The 16,513-nt window shown below is 31.5% G+C and overlaps 1 protein-coding gene across 1 annotated transcript; it reads right to left on the minus strand.

The window, feature by feature from the left end:
- Positions 1–723: 723 nt before the first annotated feature.
- Positions 724–15,674, minus strand: LOC105952699 (zinc protease PQQL-like). Its single transcript, XM_088824906.1, has 21 exons — positions 15,415–15,674; positions 11,528–11,774; positions 11,299–11,424; positions 10,187–10,324; positions 9,971–10,105; positions 9,605–9,862; positions 9,386–9,523; positions 8,828–8,897; positions 8,524–8,737; positions 8,287–8,392; positions 7,522–7,755; positions 4,119–4,283; positions 3,534–3,683; positions 3,347–3,438; positions 2,489–2,570; positions 2,040–2,123; positions 1,839–1,955; positions 1,628–1,738; positions 1,457–1,537; positions 1,129–1,279; positions 724–982 (listed from the first exon to the last, which is right to left on the minus strand). The coding sequence occupies exons 1-20, from the start codon at positions 15,633–15,635 to the stop codon at positions 1,151–1,153; spliced, it is 2,898 nt and encodes a 965-aa protein (XP_088681032.1). The 5' UTR covers positions 15,636–15,674; the 3' UTR covers positions 724–982; positions 1,129–1,150.
- Positions 15,675–16,513: the final 839 nt, after the last annotated feature.

Consider the following 16,513-nt stretch of genomic DNA (forward strand, 5'->3'; position numbering starts at 1 on the left):
ATATTCAGCAGGAAAATCCAGACCCTCGGGATCATTTGTCATGTGAGATATTGCACCAGAATTTGAATACGGCTGAGTCATGAACATCTGAAATTTTAACATGCAGCGAAGGCCCCAAGTAGGTTTGCATATTGTTTTTTTCTTGAGATTGAGAAAATTCCAACATCATTTATCTAAGTGACGCTCCATATCACAAACTTGACGGTAAATCGAAGAAAGGGTTGGACATTTTTTAAACGTAAGTGTTGAAAGGTTTAAGTTTTCCATCTTTCTTGGAATGCTTCGGTCGAGAGTAGGAAGTCGAATGAGCGTACAATGCCAAGATTGGGGATGTTGAGAGATCGACCGTTCAAAAATCTCATGAATCATGGCTTTCGAAACAATATCTACTCAAAAAAGTAACGGGATTCGAGAAAGCATGGTTGTATAAAATCTTGTAGTCTGGTCCTAAAGCTCTCAAGAACAAATGTTGTAAATAATATATGTGTGGGGTTTCCTTACATACCACCCAATCCCCTCTAGATCATTAACATACCCCATATCTTCTCATTATGTTAGTGGTAGAGAAATTATTTTTGTAGATTTTCTTTTAATTTCTGGTAGTTTTTACACCTATATAATGGAACTCTCCCTCCCCCACTAATACACCCCTGATAATCTCTGCGGATTTTAGTCTTTGGATTATCTCTCAATCTCTATATTATTCTAGTCATATTTTATGTCCACAATCGTCAAACCGAAAAGCAATACTATCAGGGCGAGTTACAACAATTTAATTTATATTATAATTTTTATATTAAAGGACACTCGGTACCTCTTCACCTTTCACGAAAAGTATTTAATGTAATATTACAATTTAAATCTTCACAATTTTGAATCAAATTAATCCAATCCACATGTACGAATATCACCATTGACTAGAAGTTCTCTCCTAAAGTACCTCCCTAAAGAGAGAGAACCACAATTGTTGAGCCAACAATACCTACCAAAATTTACAACAAGAAAAATAAATGAAAATTGGGGATGTCAAAAACAACCAAACATTTGAATTTTTCATGTTGTTTATAAGAAAGTTATGAAATATATAATGTTATTATAATATTTTCAAAAAATATAATAAGAACGAACCTTAGCATCTCTCAAGGTGATGTCACTGAGGCATTAGAATTACTACAGTGTATTGCTCTTTGCAGGGAAAAGGTAGCATTCTTTGCAATGTTGCTTGAGCTGTTGATGGTGTCAACGTATTTCTTACATTGTTACGTGCTTCGTCTAGAATCTGCATAATATTACCCCCCACAAACGACCTTTAGAACAATGTTTTCCGTATGTCAACATAAATGAAATCTTCTTTTTTTTTAAGGAATTTCAACATAATTTGTAACAAGAAGAATAAATTGGCTTGAAAAGCGGTTATATTTAATTAGTTATGATCGTGGAAAAAACATATGGAAACCTTGAAAGAAGCATCGATATCACCGGAATAATTCCTCGACTGATAGCTTGACATAATCATCTCCAACCAATAATAGTTATCCTGAAACCACATTAGTGAACCATCAAGTATTCATATAAGTTATTTCATTGTGTGCGCGCGCACGCACGTAATATTTTCACCAGAGTGCACCTGCAATTCTATTTCGTAGGTCCTCTGTTCAATTTCAAGGATGGCAGAGACATCATCATCTGAAGGTCCTTCCACTTGAAGACGCAAGACTTCATCCAAGACGAGATCAACCTTTGCGTTGATTATATATATCATCCAATGCGAATTAGTGAGCTACCAAATTTAATTTGATTAAAAACAATGAGTTAAAAAAAGTAATCTTTCTTCTTACCAGTGTTGATGAGATTACAGGATCGCAAGAAAAGTAAACGTTTAAATCTCCACGGACGTCGCCAACTCTTGAAGGTTTGTTACCTCCAAAGAACATGGAAACTCCAGTTGAGTATATCTAAAAAATATATTATTCTCAATGAACTAGCTATAATTTTAAACATCAATGATTTAATAAAACATAAGAATTTCATTTTTGTACTTGTCCATGCTTAAATCGAAGAACTTGCAGTATCTTTGTTTCTAGAAGCTTGCTCATGAATTGGATCAAGTGTTTATCTTCCATCTATAATTAAAAAAAAGAAAAAATTAGAAGATTGTGATCGGTGCACTAGTAGAAAAATAGCTTCTTACTATGCAATTTTTTTGTTACTGTAAAAAGTCATAGCAAAAGGTACATTTTACTATGGGACAATTTTGGAGTCGTAGCAAATGCTAGGATTTACTGTAGCAAAACGTATTTGCTACGGCTATTTACTGTAGCATAGTTTGTCACGTCCGTATTTGCTACGGGACAAATTCGTAGCAAATGCGTAACAAACGTCTTTTTACTACGAATTTGATACATTTTACTTGGTCGTAGTAAAAAGTCATTTTTGTACTAATGGTTAAAGTATAATAAGTTTTCAGTTTCCTACTGAGTTCAAATACCATAGTTTCTTCCTTGAGCTCAACTAGAAAACACAAATGGACCGAAGATTGCGCTTCCACCATGGGGCTCCGAACAACTTCTCTGTAACCACATTTATCGCGTTTATAAATACTTAAATAAACCGAAAAAAAAAAATATACATGCCATCAATGTAAAGGAAATATAAACTAGGGTAAATTACACCCACACCACTGAGGTATGCTTAAATAATTTTAAGGTTCCTGTGTTATCGATAATTACACTCATCCCCTGAAACGTAGTTAGAAATTCTAATGGGATAAGCATTGGATACGTTATTCTGATAGAGTTGTAAGGGATTATTACTTTTAACTAGTGGTGGAGACAACATAGAGTTAGGGGGTGACATGGCTCCCCCAACATTTCTTAGATCACACATAGCTCTATGTTGTCTCCACCACTTCCTGAAACTAATAGTCCGTTAGAACGCTATCGGAATAACGTATCCAATGCATTACACATTAGAGTTTCTCACTATGTTTCAGGGAGTGTGTATAATTATCGATACCACATGGATCTTAAAGTTATTTAAGCATACATCGGGGATGTGGGTGTAATTACCCTATAAACTAAGGGTCCATTTGGATGGAGGGATTTGGGGAGGGATTTGATTTGGGGAATGGATTTGAAATGACTCCAATTTTGGAGTCATTTGAAATCCACCACTATTGCTCCAAAAACAACTAAAATGAGGGGTGGGGATTTGAAATTCATCTCCAAATACCTCAATCCAAACAAGTCAAAGGGATTTGTTATCATGGATTTGAAATCCCTCCCCCAAATCCCTCCATCCAAATGCACCTTATTGCCGAAGTGAATTTAAAAGTTGAGTAACGTACCTAATTACAGTGGATGGATAAGTACATGGTAAAGATGTGAGATCAAAATGTTCGAAATTGAAAATTGGTGTTGTAGGTCTGGGGATCCCTCCCTACGTAAAATATTCCAAATTTGTTAAATAATTAACAAGAAAAATTCATCAATGTAGAGTTTTTTTTTTTTTTTTCCCAAATTCACACCACTTACTAGATACTGCAATATCAATGGAGAAGCAATGGTAGGTTCAATTTTTCCAATAATTACAACAGTAAAAGTTGAGGGGTCCTTAAAGGAATTATTGAAATATTCACAACCCTTGACCGGATCAACTTCTTTTAGATCATCCATTTTCATTGTCTGCAAGAGAAAAAAAAATAATCACATCATATTTTCAAAGTAGTCATACAATAAATAAAAGGGTAACTAACATTTGACCCCGTGTGGTTAAAAGTTTTTGCAGATGACTCCCTTGTTCTTGTAATATCAGCACATTATCAATACCCTTGTGGTTGATAGAGGTAACTTCCGTTAATTTTTGCGTCATAATTAACTACGTGTGTCGAACGTCAAAATATTATATTTTGCAGATGACTAGCTCCCTTATGCTTAAGTTTGACAAAAAGACTAACGAACACTACTTTTGTCAACCACAAAGGGTTATGTATGTTGATATTACGAGTACAGAGGGATCATATGCAAAAACTTGTAACCATACGGGGGTTAAATGTTATTTACGTTACCCTAAGTAAAAGAACATAATAATGGTATATAGATAGATAGTTCAATTTTCACCCTAAAAAAGATGGAGTTCCCATAATTGATCTCCAACACACGATTGGTAAATACAGTGTGAGGATCTCGCTCTTCAGCATGAATAGATTCTTCATCCTTTTGCATCACTATTTTCACGTCATCTTCCTCTGGTTGCATGTTTGTTATAAAGAGTTGATACACCAACTAGAGAGAGAGAGAGAGAGAGAGAGAGAGAGAGAGAGAGAGAGAGAGAGAGAGAGAGAGAGAGAGAGAGAGAGAGAGAGAGAGAGAACTATTAGTTGGATTTTAACATGCAATTAATACTTAATATAATGAGGGTTTGTCTAGGGTGAGATACCCCATGTTCTAAACTTTTATAAGATATGCATTAATCACCATTAATTTTCTAAGATTAAATCTGGACCCTAGGAAAATAACATGGCTTATGTTCTAAAAAATGAAGTACTTTACCAAATTATCCTTCGATTATTTTTTTTATTAAATTAATATAAAATTGATTAACATTGAATTGTCTAATTTACCCCTACTATATTTTAATTAAATAATTAATTTAAATTCATTGTGACCGAGATTTATTTGATAAATAATCGAAAAAAATGCATTCATTAGGAATAGAACTTGTGACCTCTTAATACATTTATCACTCCTAACCATCCAAGCACATTAACTTATTATGATGTATTTAACAATAATTGTATAAATACTGTTAATTCAAATATTAATTGCAACATTCATTATTATTAAATGATATTAAATAAATTATTAACAAATTTAATAAAATAAAGTTTTAAAAATATAAAGAATTGCAGTTCAATACGCCAAACATCTATCATTAATTATATAATATTCGAAGTATTAATAAACTCCACCATTTAATGTAAATTAAATATAAAAAAATGCATAACTTAATTCAAACTCACTTATGTTATTTAATCGATAGTGTGACAAATCCAAATAAAAAATAAAATAATATGTTTGTTTAGAAGAAGAAAAAATTATAACTCATTCCAATTAGTAGTTTTCTTACTTTAAAATAAAATTATATACTACAAATACTATATTGTGAATTTCTTTTAATATTTAATTTAATCAACTAGTAAGATTTGAATCGATGAAGTACAAATCCTTTCAATTAGTAAACATTATTCAAATATTTTAATCGGTTGCTTAACTATTGACATAACATGTTACATAATTGATTTAACTATTTATAAGTAATGTCTAATATCTTTTTAATTCAATTTTGTCATAAAAATAGTAAATTTAATTCCTAACACATGTAAGAACCTAATCGTAAATCATAATATTTTATCAAAGCGTAATATTTGAACCAATTAAGCTCAAGTGCTTTCAATTCGTAAAAATTATTCAAATATTTGAATCGATTCATTAGCGCGCTCAACTATTGACAAGAACGTCTTAATCAAAGTAACTATTATTAATTAAAGTGTAATACATTTTTAATTCAATTTTGTCATAAAAAAATAATTCCTAAATTACGCAATAATCAAATCATAAGATTAATTAAAGCGTATGATTTGAATCAATTAAGCGCAAATCCTTTTAATTTGTAAATATTATTCAAAAATTTGAATCGATTAAGTTCAACCACTGACAAGAACGTATTAATCGAGTTAACTATTTATAATTAAAGTCTACTATCCTTTTAATTCAATTTTAACAACAAAATAATAATTTAATTCGTAAAATCGTAAAAATCATATCGTAAATCGTAAGATTTAATCTAACCATGAACCGATTAAATCTTACGATTTTTACGAATTAAATTTTATTATTTTTTATGATAAAATTCAATAAAAAAAGGTTACTAAACTTTAACTATACACAGATTGATTAATACGCTATTGTAAATTATTGAGTTTAACCGATTCAAATATTTGAATATTGTATACGAATTGAAATGAGTTGAGCTTAATCGATCAAATCTTTGAATATTGTTTTTGAATTGAAAAAACATGAGTTTAATTGATTCAAATATTACGATTTAATTAAATCTTCCAATTTACGATTCAATTCAAACTTCAAATTCTTTCGAAACTCATTTTTAAATTACACGAGTTGAACAACATTTCCTTAGATTTTTAAATTATATTATATAAAGATTTGTTAGTATGGGATATTTTTAATATATAATAATAATAATAATTATATGAGAATTAATAATTTATTTAACATTATTTATATAAGTTTTATAACCATTATAAATTGTAGCTTTGTGATATATATCCGTATTGTTAGTTTATTGTCAATTATGTGTTGTATCTTAATGGTAAGTATTCTTGTGAGTTTTCAGATGGTCACGAGTTCGAATTCAAGTTGATGCAATTTTGGATGGGTGGTTTAATGATTTTTACAATTTAAAATTGCATTAAAAATATAGAAGGTAAAATTGACATTACATTAATAATATATAATGGCCGATTTTTTGAAAATATTAATTATACGAAGGGTATTTACGACAATACGTAAATGAGGAAAAATGGATTTTTTGGCAGGGACACGTGGCGCAATATAAAGGGGTATCTCATAAAAGTTTAGAACATGGGATCTCACCCTAGAAAGACCCATATAATGATGGAACTTTCATTGGGTTTTATAGTACTGGTGCATTGCTTTCGAATTCGACACAACTTATTTAAAACATCTTATAAGCTCCTATATCTGATGAGATATTTTAGGAGTTGATAAGCTCTTTGATCTTATTTTAAAGATAAAGTTTTAAAGTGTTTGGATATAGAGCTTATAAGTTACTAGAATGTAATTTTGTAGTTTTAATATTTTTGTAATTTTATATTTTTAATGAACAAATAAGATGTTAGAGGTTGTTTAATTTGGCTAAGCTTATAAGATGTTAAAAATAGTTCATAAGATGTTAAGGAGCTTATAAGCTCTTCCAAAGTGTTTGGTATTTCATTTAAAAAAATCTTATTTTTTTTTAAATAAATTGTTAGAGAGCCAATAAGATATTTTTTTAATAAGTACATTCACCCTATCTTTTTATTTAAGATCTTATAATCAATCAAAATAGCAAATAAACTCATTATCCGAACACTTGAAAAATTAATTCTACAAATAAGATATAACAGATTATCATCTCTTAAAATATATATCATATCAAACGTAAAAGCTTATCATCTGTTTAAAATAAGCAAAGCCAAACGAGCCCTTAACTAAAAAAGGTGAGGTCATATATATATATATATATATATATATATATATATATATATATATATATATATATATATATATATATATATTAAATTAGATCTTTCTTAGAAAAAATTACCAAATCCATTTTAATAGCTTATAAGCTTCTTATAAATCTTATAAGATGTTTTTAAGAACTTATATATAACCTCTTAGACAAACAGACTCTTAGTATGTATTGAAGAAAACAAACCTGGAGTGCAATTTCCAAATCTGAAGGAGAGCAGTAGCCAGAAAAACTTCGCTTATATATTCCCAAACTTGTACCTGCATTAACTCTTTTACCAGCAAGCATATCTGTTAGCACTTCAGCTCTATGACCAAATAAACCAGTTTGTTCAGCTATATCGGAACCCATCAAACACGAGAAATAATCGCTTTCTTTGAGTTCCGATAGACCCCCGTAGGAAAAACCTGTGAATAAAACCTATTTTTAAAAAAAAATGTTAATATCAAGTTAGAATTATATCAACTAGTGGTAGTATAGAACACAATCTTCATTCTCAAAGCATCACTTTTAAATACTAATGGGGAGAAAATCTTAATGAACCTAGGCCACGTTTGGTTGACAAGATAAGATTAGCCAAGATAAGATTAAATAATTTAATAAGACCCAATTATTTTATTGGAGCTTGAAACGTCCAACAAAAAAAACTCATTAGAAGTCAAGATAAGTCAAGATAAGCCATGATTATATAATTTTGGCGGGTCAACCCGGCAATTTATTGAGAATACCAAACATCAAATTAAGTCCAACTGTTTAGTTAATCATGACTTATCTTGGCAACCAAACCGGTCCTTAAAGTATGATTTCTTTTGTATAATTTCTAGTGCATAGCCAAAGTATTGAATTTGGGGTACAATTTTTTCTACCATCCCGCCTAACTTACTAGTATTTGAATTTGGCGTATATATTTTTTACCTCATAATATCGTGACAGTTTCATAATTAATATTACCTGGTCGTCGAAGAAATCTGTGCTTTTACAGCAAACTCGCATTCCGTTCGACAGAATCAACTCAGTAGCATCAATGATGGGATACTCGAGCTGCTGCACCACATGACTAATTTACATAACAAAAACATGTGAGTTGTGAAAAAAAAAAAAATCCTCACTATATAATCAATTTTGCTCGTCGTAATGTAAGTACCACTTGTATATCGAAAATGTGGAATTAGATGAAATTTAATTTACCTTGGAGTTGGCTCGACGCGAACAATTTCTTCGACGGTGCTTTCGTCTTCCCACGGGGAAATGCTTCCTTCCTCTTCCAAAGCATTGACCCTTAAAACAACGCTTCTTAAATCGTCCAATGTTGCGGTTGCTTGAGGCTCAATTGTTTTTATGACGCAGTTAAATGATGTCCGGAAATATTCCGAGAATTGGGATACCTCGGAAGCTGATACATCTACCATTTACAAGAACATAACAAAAATAATCACAAACTACTCGAGTATAAAGACGCCACTCGTAAAAGAATTACAAAATATATACTCACAAGGTAGAATAGTTTTGAATAATTTCGCCTCGTATTCAGGGTCAACAACAGGTAGCTTTCCGAAAAAATGCTGTGAAATAAAAATAAAACCAGATCCATCAAATTATATATGTATTATATAGTTTTAAAGGGTAAATAGTATTTGAGCCCTCTGTTGTTACAAGTTTTTGCATATGATCCCTTTGTACTCATAATATGAATATGTAACCCCCCTTATGGTTGATAGGGTAGTTTCCGTTAGTTTTTCTGTCAAAATTAACTGCGCGAGTCAAACGTCAAAAGTACTATATTTTGCAGATGATCCCCATACGGTTACATTTTTCCTTTAATTTTTGCAGATGACTCCCTTGAAGTTTGACACACACGGTTAAATTTGACGGAAAAATTAACGGACGCTACCTCTATCAATTATCACAAGGGGGTTATATGCTGATATTACGAGCACAAGGTAGTCATCTGCAAAAGGTGGTAACCACAGGGGTTTAAGTGTTATTTACCCTTTTTTTTTTTAAAACCACTTAATTTCAAAAGAGATATGAGAGTGAGAGAAAGTGCTACTAGTGTATAATAGGTTCGTATGAGGCTGGATTGAATTTGATCTCGCTCTAGATACTCAGATTCCATTTCCGACATTGAAACGGCTCGTGCAATAGATATTTCACGTTTGGAAAATCCGTATTTACGAACTCTAGCCAGCTGAAAAATTCATGCACAAGTGAAGTGAATAAATGAACAAGTGAAGTATTGGGTTCATCATGTCGTAAATAAAAGACACACCTCAATCAGCATTGATTCCAGTGACTCGATAATCCCGTTATGCTTACATGATGATGTCATCGTATAGGCCTTTGTTGCGCGGACGAGACCGTTGGAAGCCGCCGAGCATGAAAAATAGGGTGGATCTTTCTTATGAGACAATTTGAATAATCTTTGGTTCATCGCATTGAAAAACATGTCTTCGGCCATAAAATTCCTATAATCCTTCACGGTTTTCATCCAATTCGTTGGAATCTTGAAAGTAATCCCCACTACGGACTGCGAAAAATACGCGTTGGATTATAGTGATGGAAAAAAAATTGAAAATTTATTTAAGGCAATTAATAATTAATAAATAATATATATTCAGAATTCAGTAGTACTAACCCCAGCTGCTTCTGATTCCACGAACACCGAAAAACGTGGCTCCTCGTGTGATGGTACCGTGAATCCCGGTATCGGAGTAGGATCGAGTTTTGGAGTTTTATCTTCAAAGTGGGTTTTTATCAACTCGACAACACTCTACCATAAAACAAGAAATAAGTGATAGTGATGAGAAAGAACAAGTATAAAAGAATATCGAATAAATAAAAATTAATTAACCTGTGTATCAGGAAAATCACCAACAATAATCAAAGCCATATTCTGCATTTGGTACCACTTGTTGTAGAATCGCTTCACAATCTCGGGACTCACTGTACGAATTACATTTTCGAGTCCAATCGGTAATCGTTCTGCATACTGATTATGCAATCAAGGATATACATTATATTACATCATTGTTGATTACAAAATATGATTTTATTTTATTTTTCATTCTTTTTGCAAAATCATGAAAAGAAAAAGGATAAACATCATAAAACCCCATGTGTTAAGGAAAATAAGCGTCAAATCCCCATGTGTGCTTTTTAGTGCGTAAAATCCCCTATGTTTCATTTTGCTTTGCATAAAATCCTCATTTATGTTCATAGTTAACACCATTAACTATAGAGATTATTTTATGGAAGCTTTTCACAATAAAGGGGGATTATGTGCATATTTTGTACAATACAATTGGATTTTATGCCAAATTAATTTATTCGTTTAAAACTCATATTATTTTCTTAAATTAAGTTGAACACATTTATTCAGTTACAACATAACAAATAGAAAATTTAATAGTTGTGGTGATTTTTTTTATTTTTTTTGTGTTGAAGATTTTCAATATTTATATAATTTAATTTGTTAGTTTTATTTAAAAAAAATGATTTTTTTAAAATATATATTTATATTATTAGAATTATTATATATTTATATAATTTATTATGGGTTAATAACAAAATAAATAATTTTAGAATTGGTTTCAACTTCCATCTCGACTATTATTTTTTTATTTTCCGTATCGTAAACTAATTGATGTATCCGACTTAATTTAAGAAAAATAAATAAATTTTAAATGAATAAATTAATTTTGCCTAAACCGCCCTTGTGTTACAAATTAAAACCAGGTACCAAAACCCCTTATATTATTAAAAAAAAAAAAACCTTGAAAAACCTTGAATAAAATTCTCTCTATAATTAACGGTGTTAACTATTAACCGAAATGAGAATTTTATGCAGCGGAAAATGAAACAATGAGAAGTTTTACGCAATAAAAAGAACACATAGAAATTTGGCGCAAATTTTCCTAACAAAGGGGGTTTTATGCAGTTTAACCCCCCCAAAAAAGGACTTACTTTTGAGCCCTCCAACATGACAGCCCAGTGAGCATCATTCATCCTTCCATCAGCATCTCTTCTCCCTCTATACTCTTCAAGTACAGCTCCCCTTTCTGTTTCTAAGTCATCCACCGATACACGAATCTGTAATACGTACACGATCGACGAGATATATATAATGTTTTTTAGTTCAAAAAAAAAAAAAGTACTCCATATAATATAAATGTAAAAAAAGAAAAATACTTGCCTCAGAACTAAACTCTGCCAAGACTGAAATAGACTGAGATATTAGTTCAGGCTTGTCAATAGGAACAAATAACTCATAAATAGTTTCATCTTCGGTTGTCGAAGCATTTTGGCAGGGACCGAACTCGGCCCCGATACTTTCGACAAATTTTACGATATCATGGTTTGTATAATTCTTGGTGGCACTGAATGCTAGATGCTCAACTATATGAGCGACTCCACGCTCTTCCTCTTCTTCCAATACAGAGCTATCTTGAATCAAGGGATAAGTTCAGTAAGAAACTTTTAAATCAATTTATATTTTATATTAGATGTCGAATACTTTTTATTCAAATATTTATGTTATTTTGAACCACTGATATGAATAGCTTCGATGAGTAACACATTTCGGTCTACATGAAATGCATGTAAATGTTTTTTTTTTTTGTTTTTTTTGTTTTTGTGGATGTTTAATCATTGATCTGCACATAATCTCACACATACATGTGTATGTGTGCTTAATGGAAAGTTATTTCACCACATCAATCGTTACAAAATCACCAGGTGCATTTTGCATCTTAATGACCTCACAAATCGAGTTAAATGCAAAAACCCCCCTGTGTTAATCCTAAAGACCAAAAAACCCCCCGGGATAAAAAAAGTGACAAAAACCCCCCTAATAAGTGTTCAAACATGCACACTCGACCCATTTTATTTTTATTCGTTGACTGTTCGTGAAAAGACAAATACACCCTCAGATAAATCTGTCCAACATCTAAAATTTTATGACCCAAATGAAGTTTATAAAATTTTCAATTCAGTCCCTAATAGTTTCAATTAAGCCATCTTCCCCAAATGAAAAAAACACACAGACACACAAATACACACACTTTGATTTTTATTTCTCTGGGCACCTCACCCCACCCCACCACTGCCGTCGCCGGCTCCGTTCATGGACCGAAACCCCTCTCCGGCGACCAACCAAGCAGCCACGTCACCGTACGGATGCATCCCATCTTCTCCGGTTTCCCCAAAAATGGAGTATAACTCCAGATACGCATTTCCGTTTGCCATTGCCGTGGTTATGGAAGGTGGGTGGTTTTTATCTATTTAAATATAATTTATATTTTTTCATTATATTATAAATTCCAGAAAACCGGCTGTTTGACGTTGCCGTTGACCTGAAAAACCTGAGGGCTGCACTCCGGTTCGCCGTCGAATAGAAAAACGAATCTCGGGTCGGGTTCAGCCTTAACATTCAAGTGCAATTTCACACCCGACCCGCAAATCATAACCACCCGTTTTGAATCACCGGCTTCCCCATATTCTCCAGAATACTCTTCAAATCCAACTGCACCGCGACGGAGCCTAGAAGCTTCCCGCCGCTCACAAGCCCGCATCCGCCGCCGCCAGATACGCATTCCCGTTCTCCAGAGTATAATTTATATTTTTTCATTTTGTTTTTGAATTTAAATATTATTACAAATTCATAAATAGTTTAATTGTTTTATGAGTGTAGAATCATAGGGGTAAATTTGTCTTTTCACGCACAAAATGTATAAAAATCGCACAAGTAGTCGCACATTGGGCGAGTGAATGGCACGCACAAAAGTTAGGGGGGAGTATGGCTTTGACTATTGATTACAGGGGGATTTTTGTCACTTTTTTTATCCCAGGGGGGTTTTTGGTCTTTAGGATTAACACAGGGGTGGTTTTTGCATTTAACTCCTCACAAATCACAATAGCTAGTTTTTGTAGAAGCGAATTTCGATTCCTATTTCCTAGTTTATTCGGATGCGCTTTCCAGTATAATTTTGAAAAGGGCAAATGGTAAAGAAGCCAATGATAAACAACTTAATTATATAAAATAAAAATAAAAAAAATAAAAATAAATAAAAAAAGGAATCTTCAACTTGTTTTGTTTTGCAAATTAGTCTACCCCTTCAACACTTGTTGCTAAGGAAAAAAGTCAATCATATATATCAAAATTACACAAAACCCTTTGAAACACCCCTAATTTATTATTTAAACCCTTTAAGACCCTCGTATTCATAATTTAAATCCTAATTTAACACAATTTCACCAATTAAACCCTAAAAAATAATTAATATTACTGTGTTAGACTTGAATATTACACAGACCGGTCAACGCATCAAAAAGGAATAAAAATAAAATTTAATCTTAATATCTAACACATCAATAATATTGTGTTAGACATTAAATTGAAGTAAATTAGATGTTAAAGATGTATTTTAGCATTTGGTATGGTTGATGTCCCTTTTGGTGAAAGAAATTTTGAGGTGAAGGGAGTTACAATTAGATATAGATCCATGGATTATATGCAATTCGTGCTTTTGAAAAGACCCTTAAGTTTTCTTTAAAATATTTTTGCGAATTGTGATGGTCGAACCCTATCTTGGGAGACGATTGCCAAATAACCATAAGCACCGTAGCAGGACAATTTCGTCTTAAGGAAAGAGTTTATTCATCTCATTTAATCTCTTCACATTTTCACCTATTAATTAGTTCGACTATTTTACTAAATTCACTATCCATTTTATACACCGCGAATAGGGGTGCAAGTTGGAACGGAAATTCCGATTTCCGCCGGTTCCGATCCGAAAAGTTCCGATTTTGGAACAACTTTTTTCATTCCGATTTCCGAAATTCCGATTTCCGATTTTTTCCGATTTTTTTGGATTGGAATTGGAATTATATAAAAAAAAATTGGAATTTCCGATTTCCGATCCGATTATTTCCGAAATTAATTCCGAAAAAAATCCGATTTTTTTCCGAAAAAATCCGATTTTTTTCCAAAAAATACATCTTTGAGTAATATATATATATATATATATATATATATATATATATATATATATATATATATATATATATATATACTTATTTTAAATTATTTAGTTGTATTTATTCTTTATGGGCCATGTCACCTAAAAAACCCTAGTTTATTTTATGTTAAACCCTAGTTTTACGTTTATTATTTCTTGTGCAAAGTCAAAGAGTCATAATTTCTGCCATAAGTCAAAAATCACAATTCACAACTCATAATTTTTATTTTTAGCAAATTATGAAATTTTCAGCGAAGTTTCGAAATTTTAATACTTATGTCATTTCCGAAAAATTTCCGAAATTCCGAAATTTCCGGGCCTTTTGGAATTGGAATGAATTTTTAGATTCCGAAAATTTTGGAATTGGAATTGGAATTGATTTTGTACTTCCGAAATTTTTTGGAAATATTCCGAAAAGGCTAATTCCGATCCGATCCTTCCGACTTTCAGCCCTAACCGCGAACAACAAAAACTTCGATACACATAAAACTCATCAAATCTAAGAATAATGATAAACAATAGTTCAACCACAATATAATGTTATTGAAGTGTTGAAATAATTAATCTAAGAATAATGATAAATAATAGTACAACCACAATATAATGTTATTGAAAGGTTGAAATAATCTAGGAATAATGATAAACAATAGTTCAAAAAATTCGAATATTAATGCTTGCACGTTAAGTAGATAGGTAAATTACATAGAAATAAATCAATAATCATTAAAATATATTATTAATAGTTGTTAGGTATCTTTGAGTTTCTTCTTTTTCTTTTTTCTTTTTTTAATTTAGACAAATTTTGGAGAAGAAGTTGTTAAACTTCATAATCTTTTAGAGAATATTTGTATGGACATCGGCAAATAGTCAACGCACGCACTTACGAACATATTGCAACAGACGGACTAGCTATATATGAAGGGCTCAAAACGACATACATAATGGTAAGTATAAACATGTTCGTCAAATGAAATGAAAAACATATATAACGGATCCAACATAAAGAAAACACAGTTCACATGACAATAAAAATATAGATGGAATAGAAAATGTGCGCGCGTACCCCACATTAACGACGAGAGAGAGAGCGGCTCTCATTTTAGGCGTCGAATTAGTGGACACATAGTAAGTGAGACCATTGCTTAGGCGGCCGTAATCCGCACCGTACGGTATCTCCGCCAAATTTTCGTCTTCATTGAAATCAACCAATTTGAGCGAACGGAAGCGCAGTTTTGTCTTGCTTAAAATCTTCGACGACGACTCTCCTGGCAATAAATTATCCATACCCAAGGTTTCGAATTATATTTTTCTTTCTCTAAGAGTGAGATTTTCTAATGAAGCATTTTTATATTTATGGTTGGATAAATAAATAAAGAATTATATTTTTTGGTTTATTGTACAAGGTCGCTATCTACGTTCATAAATCGTGATATGCACCTACTAATATTGAAGTGGCTTACACCATAATTTTGCGTGTAGCATATGACATAGGAAGGGGGCATATATATATATATATATATATATATATATATATATATATATATATATATATATATATATATATATATATATATATATATATATATATATATATATATTCTATTATTAAGTTTTCACAAATTAATCTTTCAAATAGTGTCTGCCATTGCCTCGCCTCGAGCCAGTTTGACAATTTCTTGAAATTAATGTATGCACAAGAAAATAATTAGCTATTAAGTCATTTTAAAATGACAACAAGTCAACAACCATCATATATCCATAAATATGTTCACATATAGAAAAGTAAGACATTGGAGAAAGATTGGGTCAACGACCAATGCTTCTGTTAGAATTCATTTCGTGCCAATATAAACTACTTGTGTCAGATTCTATTTTTGTTACTGTTGCGTAAAGTATTGCAACAGTTCGTAAATCAGTATGTAAAAACAGAAATAAACGAGACACATATTTAATGTGGTTCGGATACAATTGTACTCTACATCAACGAGGATCTGCAAAAAAAACGAATATTCACCATTTTAGTTTTACAAGCACAATATTAGGACTTCAGTTCTTAACACTACAAGAAAATGCAAAATAGGCAATGATTTCTTTATGACAAAATTAATTTCGTTGCCAATATTAGTATTTGTGGCTAAAGAATAATTTTTTTGTAACAAGAT

Source organism: Erythranthe guttata, chromosome 10 (genome assembly GCF_056151865.1).
Source record: "Erythranthe guttata isolate IM_541 chromosome 10, IM_541, whole genome shotgun sequence".
Lineage (NCBI taxonomy): Eukaryota > Viridiplantae > Streptophyta > Magnoliopsida > Lamiales > Phrymaceae > Erythranthe > Erythranthe guttata.